Source organism: Nanorana parkeri, unplaced genomic scaffold, assembly GCF_000935625.1.
Source record: "Nanorana parkeri isolate BGI_ZX_2015 unplaced genomic scaffold, ASM93562v1 scaffold519, whole genome shotgun sequence".
NCBI classification, from domain to species: domain Eukaryota; kingdom Metazoa; phylum Chordata; class Amphibia; order Anura; family Dicroglossidae; genus Nanorana; species Nanorana parkeri.
The window spans coordinates 47,776-62,325 of NW_017306787.1; the positions used below are offsets into that span (position 1 = coordinate 47,776).

At 44.8% G+C, this 14,550-nt stretch overlaps 1 protein-coding gene across 2 annotated transcripts in view; it reads right to left on the minus strand.

Annotated features, from left to right (window-relative positions):
- Positions 1–7,547, minus strand: part of EIF3J (eukaryotic translation initiation factor 3 subunit J) — a 16,401-nt gene extending 8,854 nt beyond the window's left edge. For both annotated transcript variants that reach the window (XM_018561371.1, XM_018561372.1), the window contains exon 1: positions 7,428–7,547. In XM_018561371.1, coding sequence (XP_018416873.1) covers positions 7,428–7,449 — 22 coding nt within the window. In that variant the 5' untranslated portion in view covers positions 7,450–7,547. The remainder of the gene's footprint in view (positions 1–7,427) is intronic.
- Between the last annotated feature and the right edge of the window lie 7,003 nt (positions 7,548–14,550).

Sequence of the window (14,550 nt, forward strand, 5' to 3'; positions counted from 1 at the left end):
TCACCAGTACTAAGAAAAGATGTCCTTGAGTTGGAAAAAGTCCAGCGAAGGGCAACCAAACTAATTAGGGGTATGGAGGACCAGAGCTACGAGACGAGGCTACTAAATTTAAACATGTTCACATTAGAGGTGAGGAGATTAAGGGGGGATATGATCTCCATGTACAAAATGTTTAATGGTGGTAGCAACATTAGCGATAAACTGTTTAAAATTAACTCCGTTACAAAAACTAGAGGCCACCACCTAAAATTGATGGAAAAAAAATTCCAGCACAAGGGGCGAAGGGGGTTCTTCACAGTAAGATCAGTTAGGGTCTGGAACTCACTGCCACAGGCGGTGATTTCAGCAAATAATGTGGAATTGTTCAAGAAACTTTTGGACGATTTCTTAAGGGACCGTAATATACAGGGGTACAGGTACTCCTAGAATGAGATCCTAATAGGTTGGACTTGATGGACTAATGTCTTTATTCAACCTCAAATACTATGTAACTATGTAACAAACAAACCTATCAAAAAAACTCGTTAACTACATGCTCCCGGGATGTTGAGCACTACATTAGAGAGACCGACTGATCAAAAATCTATTCAACAGCCAGGTTGGAAAATCTCTTCTGTGCTACGACCAAAGCTCCCATGTATGTAGTCCTCTTACAACTGCCTGTCACCAGCATGATCTGTTCCAGATCTAGGAAATATCCAGTCAAATCTTATGAAAACTGCCATATGTTGGGCCTAGACATGGCAACACTTTAAGATGTCTCATGATCTATTACAACAGTACTGGAGTTTAACTCAAACTAAGAAATAGTAAAACAGGAACCAGAATACTAGTGCTCAGGAGTCCCCGTCATCGGCCATATCGTTAAAGCCTAGGAACGTGTAAACTAGTCTCTCCAAGCAGTTCCAGAAGACTAATGTTAAGCCAAAAAGGTAGCCAATCTGCAGTTCTACCTGAACATCACTTCTCCCCTTTCAGGGAGACCATGTGACCAATGCCTTGGTCAAGTGATCCTCTTGCCAGCTGGAAGTTGCAGCTTCATTTCCTGTCGTACAGGCAAATCCAATTTATTCATTTCATGGGCTAAAGGGTATTTCCATTTTTGCAGCCAAATGTGAGAAACCCCCTCTATACGTTTGTTGTGTGTTCCCATTCACACAGCATTTCTTACATTTGGAGCAGGATTATATATTGGGACTCTACAGGCAGCTTGTAGAGGTTAGAGCAGATGCATGCGAGCTGATAAGGAGACAGACTGAGGGACAGTTTATTTAACCCCTTTGTGACTGACGACGTACAGTGTACGTCGCCAGCATCGGGGCTGTTTAAACAAGACTCCCGGCGACTTTTGCCGCCGGGAGTCAATTAACATACATCTTCAGACCTGTTTGTTTGGACAGACAGGCCTGCTCATCTAGATTACACGTGATAATAAAAAGTGCCAGCAAAGTACAGACAGGGTTAATTATTGGAACAAAGTGCAGAGTCCGCCAAAACCCCCCACAGACAGTGAGAACTAAGCAGGATTTTTCAGTCCTGGAGTTCGCAGAAACATCATTGAAAAAAATGTAAGCTGCAAGTCATGCTATGTGATTAGGAACATCTGGAAACAAATGAATATGTTATCCCAATCTGGATGCAGAAATGGAAATAACCTTAAAGAGAACGCGAACAGGAGAGAAAATGTCTTGGGGGTGTTATTATAAGTGTAAGCACACCAAAGGTGTAGTAACACTTAAAGCAAAATATCAAATCTAATTTTCACGAAACTGAAGCAATTTCAACACAATCCTTTAACAATCTTGCCCCATTTGTAGACATAAGAGACTGATGTAGACTAAAGCTGGCCATACACATATAGATTATCTGCAGATTTTCTATGCTCAGATGGAAAAAGTGCAACAGATTCCTCCATCTACGCTAAACTGTGTGGATGGAGGAATCTCCCACTGGGCCAAGCTTCAGTATCTTGCTGGTCGGCCCCACTGGCTCTGAAAATACCTGAACAATCCGATTGGATGCAGGCACTCCACACAGTTCAGCATAGATGGAGGAATTTGTTGCACTTTCTTCCATCTGCAGAAAATCTATAGGTGTATGGCCAGCTTCACACCAGCTACATGTTGATCAGATAGGATGAATGACCCATCTGATAAAGCTGAGTAATTCTCTGTTGGGAGCTCACCTGACAGACAATATCTAATGAATGGCCTTTAGCAGGGCCTACGAGTGATCACCTCTCTCTGTAAATGCAACTGCTGGGTTGTAATAGCTACTTGCCAGATTCAGCACTTTAAAGTGAAGCTGAATGGGAAAAAATGGATTGATAGGTCATCCCACCCACAGATGGTTACATTTCCTGCTGATCCGTTTACCCATCAGAACTCCGCATCTAACCCCAGTGTAAGTGCCCTGTTAGAGCTTACACAGGGTTAATGATTCTCCCCATGACAGTGGGCATGGTGAATGGCCACTCATGCCTGATCACTGTTTCCTGTGAGGAAGAACAGGAAAATGCACACCCAGAAACACCAATTATTTCCCAGGACCCCTGACAGAAGAATTGACACGGCAAAGCTATTAGAGGGAGGTGTTAAGACACTAGGGATGCACCGATACCGGTTTTTCGGTATCAAGTACTAATATTTTTTTTCCGGTATTTGCCAATACAGAGAACCGATACCGGTGCCATGTCCCCTGATTATCAGGAAGTGGGGTGGCGGATCATGACCCGTCGTCCGGCTTCCTGATTTCCTTGGGAAGCCAATGTCCTATCGAAAGAAGACCCTCTTCACTTGCCGAGGCCGATTGGAAAGGAAGCCAGCTCCATGCTCCCTCGCCACTGCTATCAGAGCATTTGGGAGAGTACCCACCCAAATACTCGGTATCAGTGCTTCCCTAAGAGACCCTGTCACTTTGCCCTGAATGACGGTGACATGTTCCTTTTAAAGAAAAGGCCCAAAATATGTTCGCATATCAGGATTTCAAAATATACTTGTTCCAAGTCTGGCTGCTTGATCTTTAGAAGTAGACCAGTCTTAGAACATGCTGCCCTTAAAGTGACACTAACCTCAGGAGTTTTACATTCACATACCTTAACTAAGAACAAAAATGTATCTTATTTGTGCATGGGGGTTTAACTCCTGAGTTTAGTGTCACTTTAGTGGCCTAGTACAGGGATAGGCAAACTCTGACCCTCCGTGCAACTACGAATCCCATTAGGCCTTCCAAGACTTATAGCCACAGACATGACTCCCAGAGGCAGATGCATGATGGGATTTGGGCCGAGGTTGCCTACCCCTGCCCTAGTTGGTTATTTATCCCACACATTGTCTAACTATTGTTTGGACAGTTAAGCTTGCACACTGTATACGCCAGGGGTAGCAAACCTCCGGCCCTACAAATCCCACAGGGCATTGCAAGATTCTCACAGCCACGACTCCCGAAGAGAGATGCATCATGGGATTTGTAGTTTCACCACAGCTGGAGGGCCGGAGGTTTGATACCCCTGGTATACACAGTTCCAGCTTACACAAACGACGTCTATGCGGATCACTCCTTTTATATCATATTATATATTCTCTCGTCTTGACTATTGTAACTCCCTCCTCATTGGCCTTCCACTACACAGGATATCCCCCCTTCAGTCTATCATGAATGCAGCTGCCAGACTCATTCACCTTACCAACCGCTCAGTGTCTGCAACCTCCCTCTGCCAATCCCTCCACTGGCTTCCACTCGCCCAGAGGATAAAATTCAAAATATTAACAGTCACCTATAAAGCCATCCACAACTCTGCCCCCGGCTATACTTTGACTTTGTCTCAACGTATCACCCTAAACGTCCCCTCCGCTCATCCATTGACCTCCTGCTTTACAGCTCCCTTGTCTACTCCTCCCATACTCGCCTCCAGGACTTCTCTAGAGTCTCTCCCATCCTCTGGAACTCCTCACCCCAACCTGTCCGTCTATCGCCCACCTTGACTGCTTTTAGGCGTTCCCTAAAGACTCATCTCTTCAGGGAAGCCTATCCCACCTCAACCTAACCACTGAACCTTCACATTCTCACATAATTCATTCCCACAGCTACCACAGCTACCACATGTATGATTTCCCCCTCCTCTTTTATATTGTAAGCCCTCAGGGGCAGGGCCCTCCTTACCATCCTGTCTTGAATTGTATTGTAACTGTAATGTCTTCCTTATATTGTAATGTTATCCCCCTATATAATAGCAATAACAATAAGTGTAAAAAAATAAATATAAATTAAAAAAATAAAAGTAACATAAAAAAGTTAAATAAAATAAGTCACATATAAAAAAGGGGAAAAAAAAACCCCAAAATGTTTAACTCCCCCACGTTTACGCGCCTATAAACGTAAATACGCGCCCGGTGCCCCAGCGCGCAAAAATTACAATTGCGCTACACATGTTACATGTCACACCCCAAAAAAGGGTATAAAATTCATTTCAGTACAGCGCTGCATGACGGAATAAATGTCAGTTAAAGTACCGCAGCGCTGAATACTGAAAAATGGCCTGGATGGGAAGGGGGTTTAACACCGCGGATGTCAACTGGTTAAAGACAGATAAAAAAAGTTTACTTGGTGCCCCCTGAAAGAAAAAACTCACCTTTCCCACCACCGATCTTTGTTCTCTTAAAGAGATGAACGCTTTCTGAAGAATCTTTAGCATCTGACACATTTTTGGGAGTGTTGGATACCTGCTCCTCTGCTCTATGGACCATAGAGCAGAGGATCAGGCATGTCATGTCATGACCGCATGTCATTTCCTGTGTCCAGTAGCAGTCCGGCGGAGTCAGTCACAAAGTGTAAAAGGGAAACAGACACCAACTCCCCCAGAAGTGTCACATACTGAAGATTCTTTAGCAAGATTAAGCTCTTGTGAGGGAAGATTGGTGAGACAAGTACAGTAAACTCCACCTTTATCCGGCATCCACGGGGATTGGTAGATTCCGGATAAATGTAATTTCTGGTTGCTTGAGAGTTAGTATTAAATATAGGCCTAACTAATGCCATACCCCATACTATACCATAAACTCAGTACTGACTTCATATTACTACTGAAATGCAGTAATCAAATTAAGACAAATAGACACATGATTTTTTTCCAAGATAACAAGCCGCAGATCAGCAGACACAGGGGATTTTTTTCTGGTTAGATGAGAGTTCTGGTTAGTTGAATGCTGGATAAGAGTTTACTGTATTAGGGTTTGCTCACACTGCAACCCCTGTGTTCAGTGTGTGCTTACACAACGCATTGCCTTTTGTTTCCCAGAAACGCGTTTTTCTTCTTCCCTCATGGTTATGTGCATTGCATTTAAACATGTTATGGTGCATAAAAATCCTCACCACTACACTTTTTTTTTTTTTTAAAGCACTGGAACAGAATGCAGTGGCATGAACTAGGTGATTACAAAACAGTGATTCTGCTGTGCATGCTTTCCGAATGTCTTTAAAAACCACACCTGAACACATCTGGTGTGAAGCCTTTACGCTTTTTCGTGCATGGCAGACTTTAAAGTAGAGGTGCGCCGAAATAAAAATGTTAAAACCAAAATGAAAAAAAAAAATGTTGGGACGAAACCGAAAATGTTTTTGTTCTAACTTTTTCAAATATTTAATTTTTTATAAACTTTTACTTTTTTATTTATTTTTATTAAAATATTTTTATTTGTTACTTTACTTTTAGGGGCTTTGGGGAAATATTAGGGATCTAAACAGAATTCTGTCCTCAATTATGTACAAACACTCAGTGATCACTGAGTGTTTGCTCTCGCGCTCCATTCTGACACGCTGTCACAAGTGGCTGAACAAGCGTTGTGAGGAGAGCTCAGCCTCCTGTGACAGCGCTGGCTGTCTAGGCCCACACACAGCTCTGTGACAGGAGGCTGAGCGGTGTGGGAGGAGACACCAGCCGCTCTCGGCCGCCTGCGACACTTTCTCTCCTCCCCCGCTGGGACACAGAGCAGCGCCCAGCGGGGAGGAAAGAAATCACGGATGCGCCGATGTATCAGCAGAAAAATTACACTTTCGGCATTTAGCCAAAAGTGCAATTTTTGGCCGATATATCGGTGCATCCCTAGTTTAACGTTATTATTCATGACGTAGAGTTGCAGGTTTGGCTAATATGGAAGCCCCTACAGCAATAGTCAGAGCTCTCCAGCCCCACACATGGAGTCATTAACCCATAGATCATGGGTAGCCAAACTTCAGCTCTTCAGCTGGGGAGAAACAAAATCCCATCATGCCTCTGCAGGTCGTGACTGTGGCTGTCAGAATCTTGCAATTCCTTTTAGGACTTGTAGTTCCACAACAGTCGGAGGGCGACATTTGGATACCCTGGCCGTACAGAAAAGAGGACTCCCCCGAAAAAAACAGTTGAGTTTCCACAATCATTTTTAGCTGTTGGTAAATAGGGCTTCTAAAAGCAACCAATGCGTTTCGGGAGCAAAACCACTCCCCTTTATCATGCAGCTGTAACAACATGGGGAGAGTTTATTTCCAGTTCTAATATAGATCTGTGTGGTCACTATCTCCCATCCACGTTTATCCTGTGTTGAGCCCTGATGAAGGGGGGAGAGTTTTGGCCCCTGAAATGCATTGGCTGTTTTTATACATGATCAGCTTACCAACAGTTAAAAAAAATACAGTTGACTCCAATCTGCATTTGGTCTGGCTTTCCGTATTTCCAATGAGGGGAATCTTGCGGCGGTGTGGTAGTCACCTCGCAGAGAAGTTTTGAGCTTCTTGAATTTTTTCCTTCGTGCGACTGCATGTAAAATGTTTAATATTCCCGAAGCGGATTTATATATGTTGTTCTAGAGAACATGAAGTCACCGCGCTCGGGGCAACGGGAAGGCACACCATCTGGACCTAGAACTTTTCCTGGGTCATATCAAGGAGAACTAGAACCCCCCCTCCCCCCGGGTCACCTCACCTGGGACCAGAACTTCCCACCGGGGTCACCTCACCTGGGACCAGAACTTCCCACCGGGGTCACCTCAACTGGGACCAGAACTTCCCACCGGGGTCACCTCAACTGGGACCAGAACTTCCCACCGGGGTCACCTCAACAGGGACCAGAACTTCCCACCGGGGTCACAGCAGCTGGGACCAGAACTTCCCCCGGGGTCACGGCAGATGGTAGGCCCTGAACTGAGTGGTTGGCACATGGTGCGGGCCGGATGCATGTATCAGCCACCGGTGTACAGCGGCACTAGTGGTGCCCCAGACCGTGCCGGGCGTGAAGAAGACACAGGGTAGAGCTACGTGCAGGGCTCAGCGGCCACACGTGTCCAAGGGCCCTCATGGGTGAGCGTAGGGGGTACACCGCTGCAGGGTGACGTGCCTCAGCACAGAACACAGGCATGTATTTCGGGTTCAGGGAGTGTCCGGTGTTCTCTCACCCCAGCTGTCGTTCTCCGCCATTTCTCTTCCCGCTACGGCTCCGGCTCCGACTGACTCACCGCGTCCAGCTGCGCGCGCAGCTCTCTGACGCCTAGAGGGGGCCCCTCACCGGAAGTGTGTCACTGCGCACAGTGCGCGGGCAGCCCGGAAAGCTCCATTTTACTATTCCTGGCAACTAAAGAGGGGACGGTGGCCGGTGAGGCCTCTCCCTGTCAAATCACACGTCAGGCTGGGACTGTGTGTCCTCCACCCGGAATTACACCCAGCTGGTTGGGCCGCCATGTTGGGGGCACCACGTGAGACGCACGTGTCATCCCCGGCCTGTGTCACGTGTCCGGTGATGGAGCAGAACACGTGCTGGCCGCTCAGAGTACCGGGGATCGGTGCTGAGTGTTCGGGTATTGAGCGGATGGTGGTGTGCGGGTGATGAGCTTGTGATCTGCCAATACTAAACCACACACGTAATAAATATATCACCTCTCTGTAAACATAACGTATTAGATGTATTTTTATTGTATAAAACTTGTCTTCCCTTAGTGACGTGAAACGTTGATGTGTTACGATGTACCGGGATGGTGGGAATGTTAAGGTTTTTCAAACACCATAAGAAGCTATTATCAGGCAAAACACATTCATTAAATCCATGCATAGTGTGGTGGCATAGGGACTGGCAGGGGACCACAGTGCACCGCGGGGAATGGGTTGTTTTAAGCAAATATGACCCTGTTACTATGACATGTCTGTGAAGGTTCTCATTCATCCAGGTCATGGTATATCTGTAAGGAATAAGTCAAGGCAACTGGGCTTGCTGTATTTTTCTTGAAGACGTTTCACTGGTCATCCAACGAATTCAGAATGACTTGTACAAAAATTATCTGGGAATAAATATGGTGAATGCTGCTCCAATCCACATAATCTGTTAGTCGCAACCAGCTGACCAATGCGATCAACACCTGGTTGTGACTAACATATTATGTGGATTGGAGCAACATTCACCATATTTATTCCCAGATAATTTTTGTACAAGTCATTCTGAATTAAGAAAGCTGGTTGGATGACCAGTGAACCGTCACTTTTTACCAGGACCAGTAATGACGGTGAATATCCCCGGCATTGACACATACTACAATGAAAAGATGACAGGAGTCCTCACCCTGCAACACTGTCCAAAGCAACAACAAAACATTGGCTTTCCATACACTAGAAGGTGTAGAGATGGTACAAGAGCTGTGAGTTATGACATTGTATGTATTGGAGAGGAGACAGGAGACTAATTAACAAATTGATCCATAGAAGTAGACTTATTTATTGATTTTTCTTTTCTATCCTCATACAAGCAGGTAAAACACTACACGTGTCATTTGTTTTTCAGCCTTTATAAAATTTTATAGATTTTACTTTTAGTATTTTATTTTTGCCCCATCTCCTTTACACAATGCCCTCTGAAACAACAACTCCCAGTAAACATTTTCTTAACCCTTGTAGTGGGGCTCCCCTTGCAGTGAAAGGGCGAAGTGCTTGTTATGCCTAGGTTCAAAAATAACAAAGCGATACTCGCCCGATCCTCCAAGCCAGCCGGCTGTCACAGCGCTCCCTCCAGCTTGTCTCCTCCTACTCTGCAGCGAGGACATGTCACTCAGCGTCCTAATGTCCTATACACTGTGTATAGAACGTAGTGACTCATCCTTAAGGTGCCCATACACTGTACGAGAATCGCGGGAAATCCCGTGATGGTACGATAATAGCAAAGTGTATGGAAGGCGTGCGACCGTTTCTACTGTGCGGTCGCACGTCTTCCGTCAAACAAGCAGGCTGGAAAACCCGTCGGGAATCGTACGATTCTCGGCGAGTTAGTGGCCTGCTTGTTTGCCAACTGCCGAACGGGCCGGTGTGCGCACGCACAGGCTGTCCGTTTGCAGTCATCGAAAGCCCGCCCCTCGGGGGCGGGCTTGCGATGATCGCAAGTATGATCTGCCTGTCCAGGATGGGCAGATCGTACGTTTTTTTAATTACTTACAACCCTCGCAAGACAAAAGTCTTCCACGCTAAACAGTATGGATGGATGAATCTCCCGCATGGTCCTTTGTATACTGACAGTGTGACGCTGTCAGAATAGCTGTTTGCCTGAAGATTGGCTCCATTGATTTTCTGATCAAAGGATGCTGGACGGAAGGGTGCTGACATAGGAAAAATTGTATAGGGAAAAATGAAATGTCACTCAGTTAGGGCTCGTTCACAGCAGCCACAGTACGTTCCGGATCGCATTGTAGCTGGTTAACTTTGTTTTGGGATAGGAGGGGGCGTGGCGGTGCATTGGAGGGAATAGCGCCGCGGCCACGCCTTCCAGCCGCAATGCGATCGGCCGCACGCGAACGCAAGATACATCAATGCCTGCGGTCCGGTCAGCAAAAATGCTGCAAGCGCCAATTCTTTCTGACCGCACCGGACTGCAGGCATTGATGTGCCTTGCGACCGGCGTGCCTGCCCCACAACAAAGTGAGCCGGCCAGAATCGGGCCGGAACACACTGTGGCTGGTGTGAACTAGCCCTTAGGGTTTACATCTAATTTAAAAGCATCGGTTTTAGGACCTGATCAAGCCGTTTTCCCTTATATACAGGTGAAACTCGAAAAATTAGAATATCGTGCAAAGTTCATTTATTTCACTAATGCAACTTAAAAGGTGAAACTAATATATGAGATAGACTCATTACATGCAAAGCAAGATAGTTCAAGCCGTGGTTTGTCATAATTGTGATGATTATGGCTTACAGCTCATGAAAACCCCAAGAACCCCAAATCCACAACCTCAAAAAAGTAGATTATTACATGCAATCAATAAAACAAGGATTGTACATAGAACAATATCGGACCTCTGAAAAGTACAAGCATGCATATGTACTCAGTACTTGGTTTGGGCCCCTTTTGCAGAACTTACTGCAATTACTTTTGCACGATATTCTAATTATTCGAGTTTCACCTGTAGACTTCAGAACCATTTTAAAGTAGAACTGAAACCAAAACTTTTTTTTAGTTTTGGGTGGAGTAAGGGTTACAACCCCTGTCAGCTCTTTTTGCCATCTGTGTCGCATTGGGGACACAGGAAATCTCTGCAGAGAGAGGGAAATCCCTAGTGATCAGCAGGATCACCAAAAACCAGTGTCCCCGTTGGGAGAATTCCCATCTATTCCTGTTCTCGTGGCATCCCAAAATTCTAAATATTAGTGGAAAGATTTTGCACAGCAATGAATACAAGAGATCAGAGATTACACCAATGCGTTTAAGTGCTCTCGCATGTGTGCGTCGGCTCCCATTGACTTTAATGTGAGGCATTATGCTGCACATGGGGTCCGTAATAAGTGATTCTGGGTTATGTGCAACCTATGCATAGCATGCAATGTGTGTTACATATGTGTATACCCTACCGGAAAGTTCTGCAGGGTTAAGCTGGCCATACACTGTCATCATTTTTAAATACAATGCCATAATGAAAAGATATAACAGATTACTCCACCCACGCTAAACAGCATGGATGGACGAATCTCCCGCTGTGTCCTTTGTATTCTTTTTTTATTTATTATTCTTTAGTTATGATCTCGAAAAAGCAAGACAAACACCCTCCCGCACCCCCCTTGTGACACCACCCGTTATCCCCATCTCTAAGTATAAAAGTCTTCTATACCGCTAGAAGATATCTGACAACTTTGTAAAGAGGAGCCGGCCTTGTTCACACCAAATGCAGAGCAGATCCGGTCAGGTTTCTGCACACGCACGCTAGTCTTTTAGATGCGTTTTTGGCTTTTTTTTTTTTTTGTTTAAAGGAGAAAAAAAAAAGGAGAGGGGAATCCAGCCCCTCCCCCTGTCACGGCAGAGAGCCGTGACAGGATCGGAAGGTGAGCGAACCCGGTATGTGTTCGCTCACCTCCCGATCTACTGAGCCGACCTGTGACAGTCTCATTGTCACAAGTCGGCTAAAAGCACTCACCTCATAGTTCTCCTTTAACATGGGCTTTCAGTGCGTTCCAGGCATTTGCATGCGTTTGCAGATCCAGAGCAGGTAAAATAGGGCCTGCTGTCGTTTTTTTAACCTGCTCTGAATCTGCACGCTGCTATGTGAACTGGAGCTAAAAATACCATAGGAATACATTGGACGCAGTTTTGATCCGGTCTGCACCTGCTCTGCTCTGGACCTGCTCCGCGCTTGGTGTGAACTAGCCCTCAGACAACGTGGCAGAACTGGCTTTTTATACTATAATGACCCATGACAGATATTCTTTTTATATACAGTTTCTTACATTGGTTTATTAGCAGTATTAGGAACTACATACATAGTGTAAAAACTTTGCATATAGAGTGAATGGGAACAACACGGACAGTCCTTGTACATCTTAACAGCATGTGAAAACAGAAATGATAAAAGGCTATACGTAACTGCTTGGGGATGGGGGAGGGTGTTGGGGCAATAATGATTTGAGCTTGACTATGGTCTTGCCAACCATTTCTCCAGCTAGAAGATGGGGTAAAATCATCAACATGCGTACTGTTTGGCTCACATTTTAAGTCAACTGATACCCTATGATAGTCAAGGGCAGCCACATCTTCTGTTTAGTTTGGATTGGTGGGGCAGATGTGTTTTAACCACTTGCTGACCGGGATGTTTATACCCCCTTCCTGTCCAGTCTATTTTTCAGTATTCAGCGCTGCAGTACTTTTATTCAGTCATGCAGCGCTGTACTGAAATTAATTTTATACCATTTTTTGGGGTCAGATAGAGCTTTCTTTTGGTGGTATTTAATCACCACTGGGGTTTTTATTTTTTACTATTTTAAGGAAAAAAAGTACAGAAAATTAAACAAACTGCTTTCTCTATGGTATGTTAAAAAACATTTCTTACCCAAATTGTTGTTAAAATATGGGTAAATAGACATCAAACATGTCAAGCTTTAAAATTGTGTGCGCCCGCTAAATCACAAAAAAAAAAAAATACTATACCCAAAATTTCCCATAGGTGACGCTTTAAAAGCTCATTAGTTTAGTGTTAATAGTGACTGATGACCCTAGAACTATCCTCTTTATGAAAACATCAGGGGTCCCTAAGACCCCTAATGTCACCTGGGGACCCCCAAAGAAGCCGATGAAGCACAGATCTGCTTCACTGGCTTCTCTCCAGGTACAGAAGCCAGAGAATGACAGCTGAATGCGGAAGTGATGCAATATACATCACTTCCTGCATTCAGCGTACAGGGAGGAGATCAGTGGGAGACCGTGTACTGCTCTCCCTCTGATCTCCGGTGACAGAGCCGTCGTGCAGGTCCCGGGCCCTACTGGAGACGCCTGATTCTGTGATTCAGTGTACTGTGTTCTACTGGAGACTCATATGATTCTTTGATTCAGTGTCCTGTGTTCTACTGGAGACAACTGATTCTGTGATTCAGTGTACTGTGTTCTACTGGAGACGCCTGATTCTGTGATTCAGTGTACTGTGCACTACGGGAGACTCATATGATTCTTTGATTCAGTGTCCTGTGTTCTACTGGAGACAACTGATTCTGTGATTCAGTGTACTGTGTTCTACTGGAGACGCCCGACTCTATGTTCTACTGGAGACACCTGATTCTGTGATTCAGTGTACTGTGCACTACTGGAGACTCATATGATTCTTTGATTCAGTGTCCTGTGTTCTACTGGAGATGCATGATTCTGTGATTCAGTGTCCTGTGTTCTACTGGAGATGCATGATTCTGTGATTCAGTGTACTGTGTTCTACTGGAGGCTCATATGATTCAGTGTCCAAGTGACAGGTGAGGAGGCGGTCGGGCCCTGGCAGCGCCAGGCCCCAGCATTACCGTTCCACAGCATTGAAGCACGCTCGAGCCCCATCGGCGCCACTGGTCTACTGATCTCGGACCGGCCGGAAGGGACATGACATCAATTCCATGCCAGTCCGGCGGTAGGAGGGAAGGAGAGAGAGAGAGAGATCCTCAGCTTTGTGCTGAATGCCTGAGATGCCGCTAGAAAGAAACATTAGTTGACAGTGCTTGTATGGAACGAGAGGGAACAGCAGGTATTGTGAAGCATTCTTGTCTCCTCCTCAGACAACTTAAAGTCCAATTTTTGTGCAACATTTTTCCCCATACCTTCACTTGTTTATGATTGTTATCCTAAAAATCAGTTTAGAGTGCACAAAAAAATTGCAGGATATATCAAACCGTAACAATAAATGACTCTTATTTTATTACTTTTCATCTGTTATACATACAGTTGAAAGCATTTTGTTATAAATGCAGCTAACATACTTACTGATCCTGCCAGAAAACCAGCAAGCTTGGTACTTCCTGTAGTGAGCTTACAGCACAGTACTGCTGCTATAATAAAGTCCCAAGTAGATGGGGATCCCGGAGTTTTCCCCATTTGTCCATACTTGCTGTATAGTTTGACTTATTGAAGGCATGTATGTACTGCATATTTGGACATCCCTCTAGGAAAACTGTTTTGTGAACAAAAAATACCTCTTTAAATAAAGAATTTATAAAAAAAAAAATCCCAAGTAGATAGGGATTCCAGATCCAAATCACATTCTTCCGTCCACTCCCCCCTCATCCATTCCTCTTCCCTTCTTCTCTACACCTATTCCTCTTCTTATTCTTCCTCATCATCTTATTACTCTCCCCACTGAACCTTTTCCATTTCCGACGTTCTCTTTTTTTTCTCTTCTCTCCTATGGGGCTCAAGGTCTTGAAATACATCTACTATATACAATCCATCAAACAGTGGCTGGGAATAACCATCTAGCCTAGAGATAGCCAAACTTCATCCCTCCAGCTGTTCTGGAACTTCTAGTCCCATTAGGTATTGGGAGACCCTGACAGCCACAGAAATGACTTGCAGAGACAGATGCATGAAGGGATTTGTAGTTTCACTACAGCTGGAGGGCTTAAATTGGGCTACACCAGTTTTTTCTTTAAATAGTCTAACATGCCTTACTGTACCAACTGCATGCGTCAATTAACTTGTATTGTGTCCTGTTCTTTGATGTTTATCTTTGTATCAACAACTTACAGCAACCCTAATATATATATATATATATACACACATACATACATACATACATACAGAGTAAAATA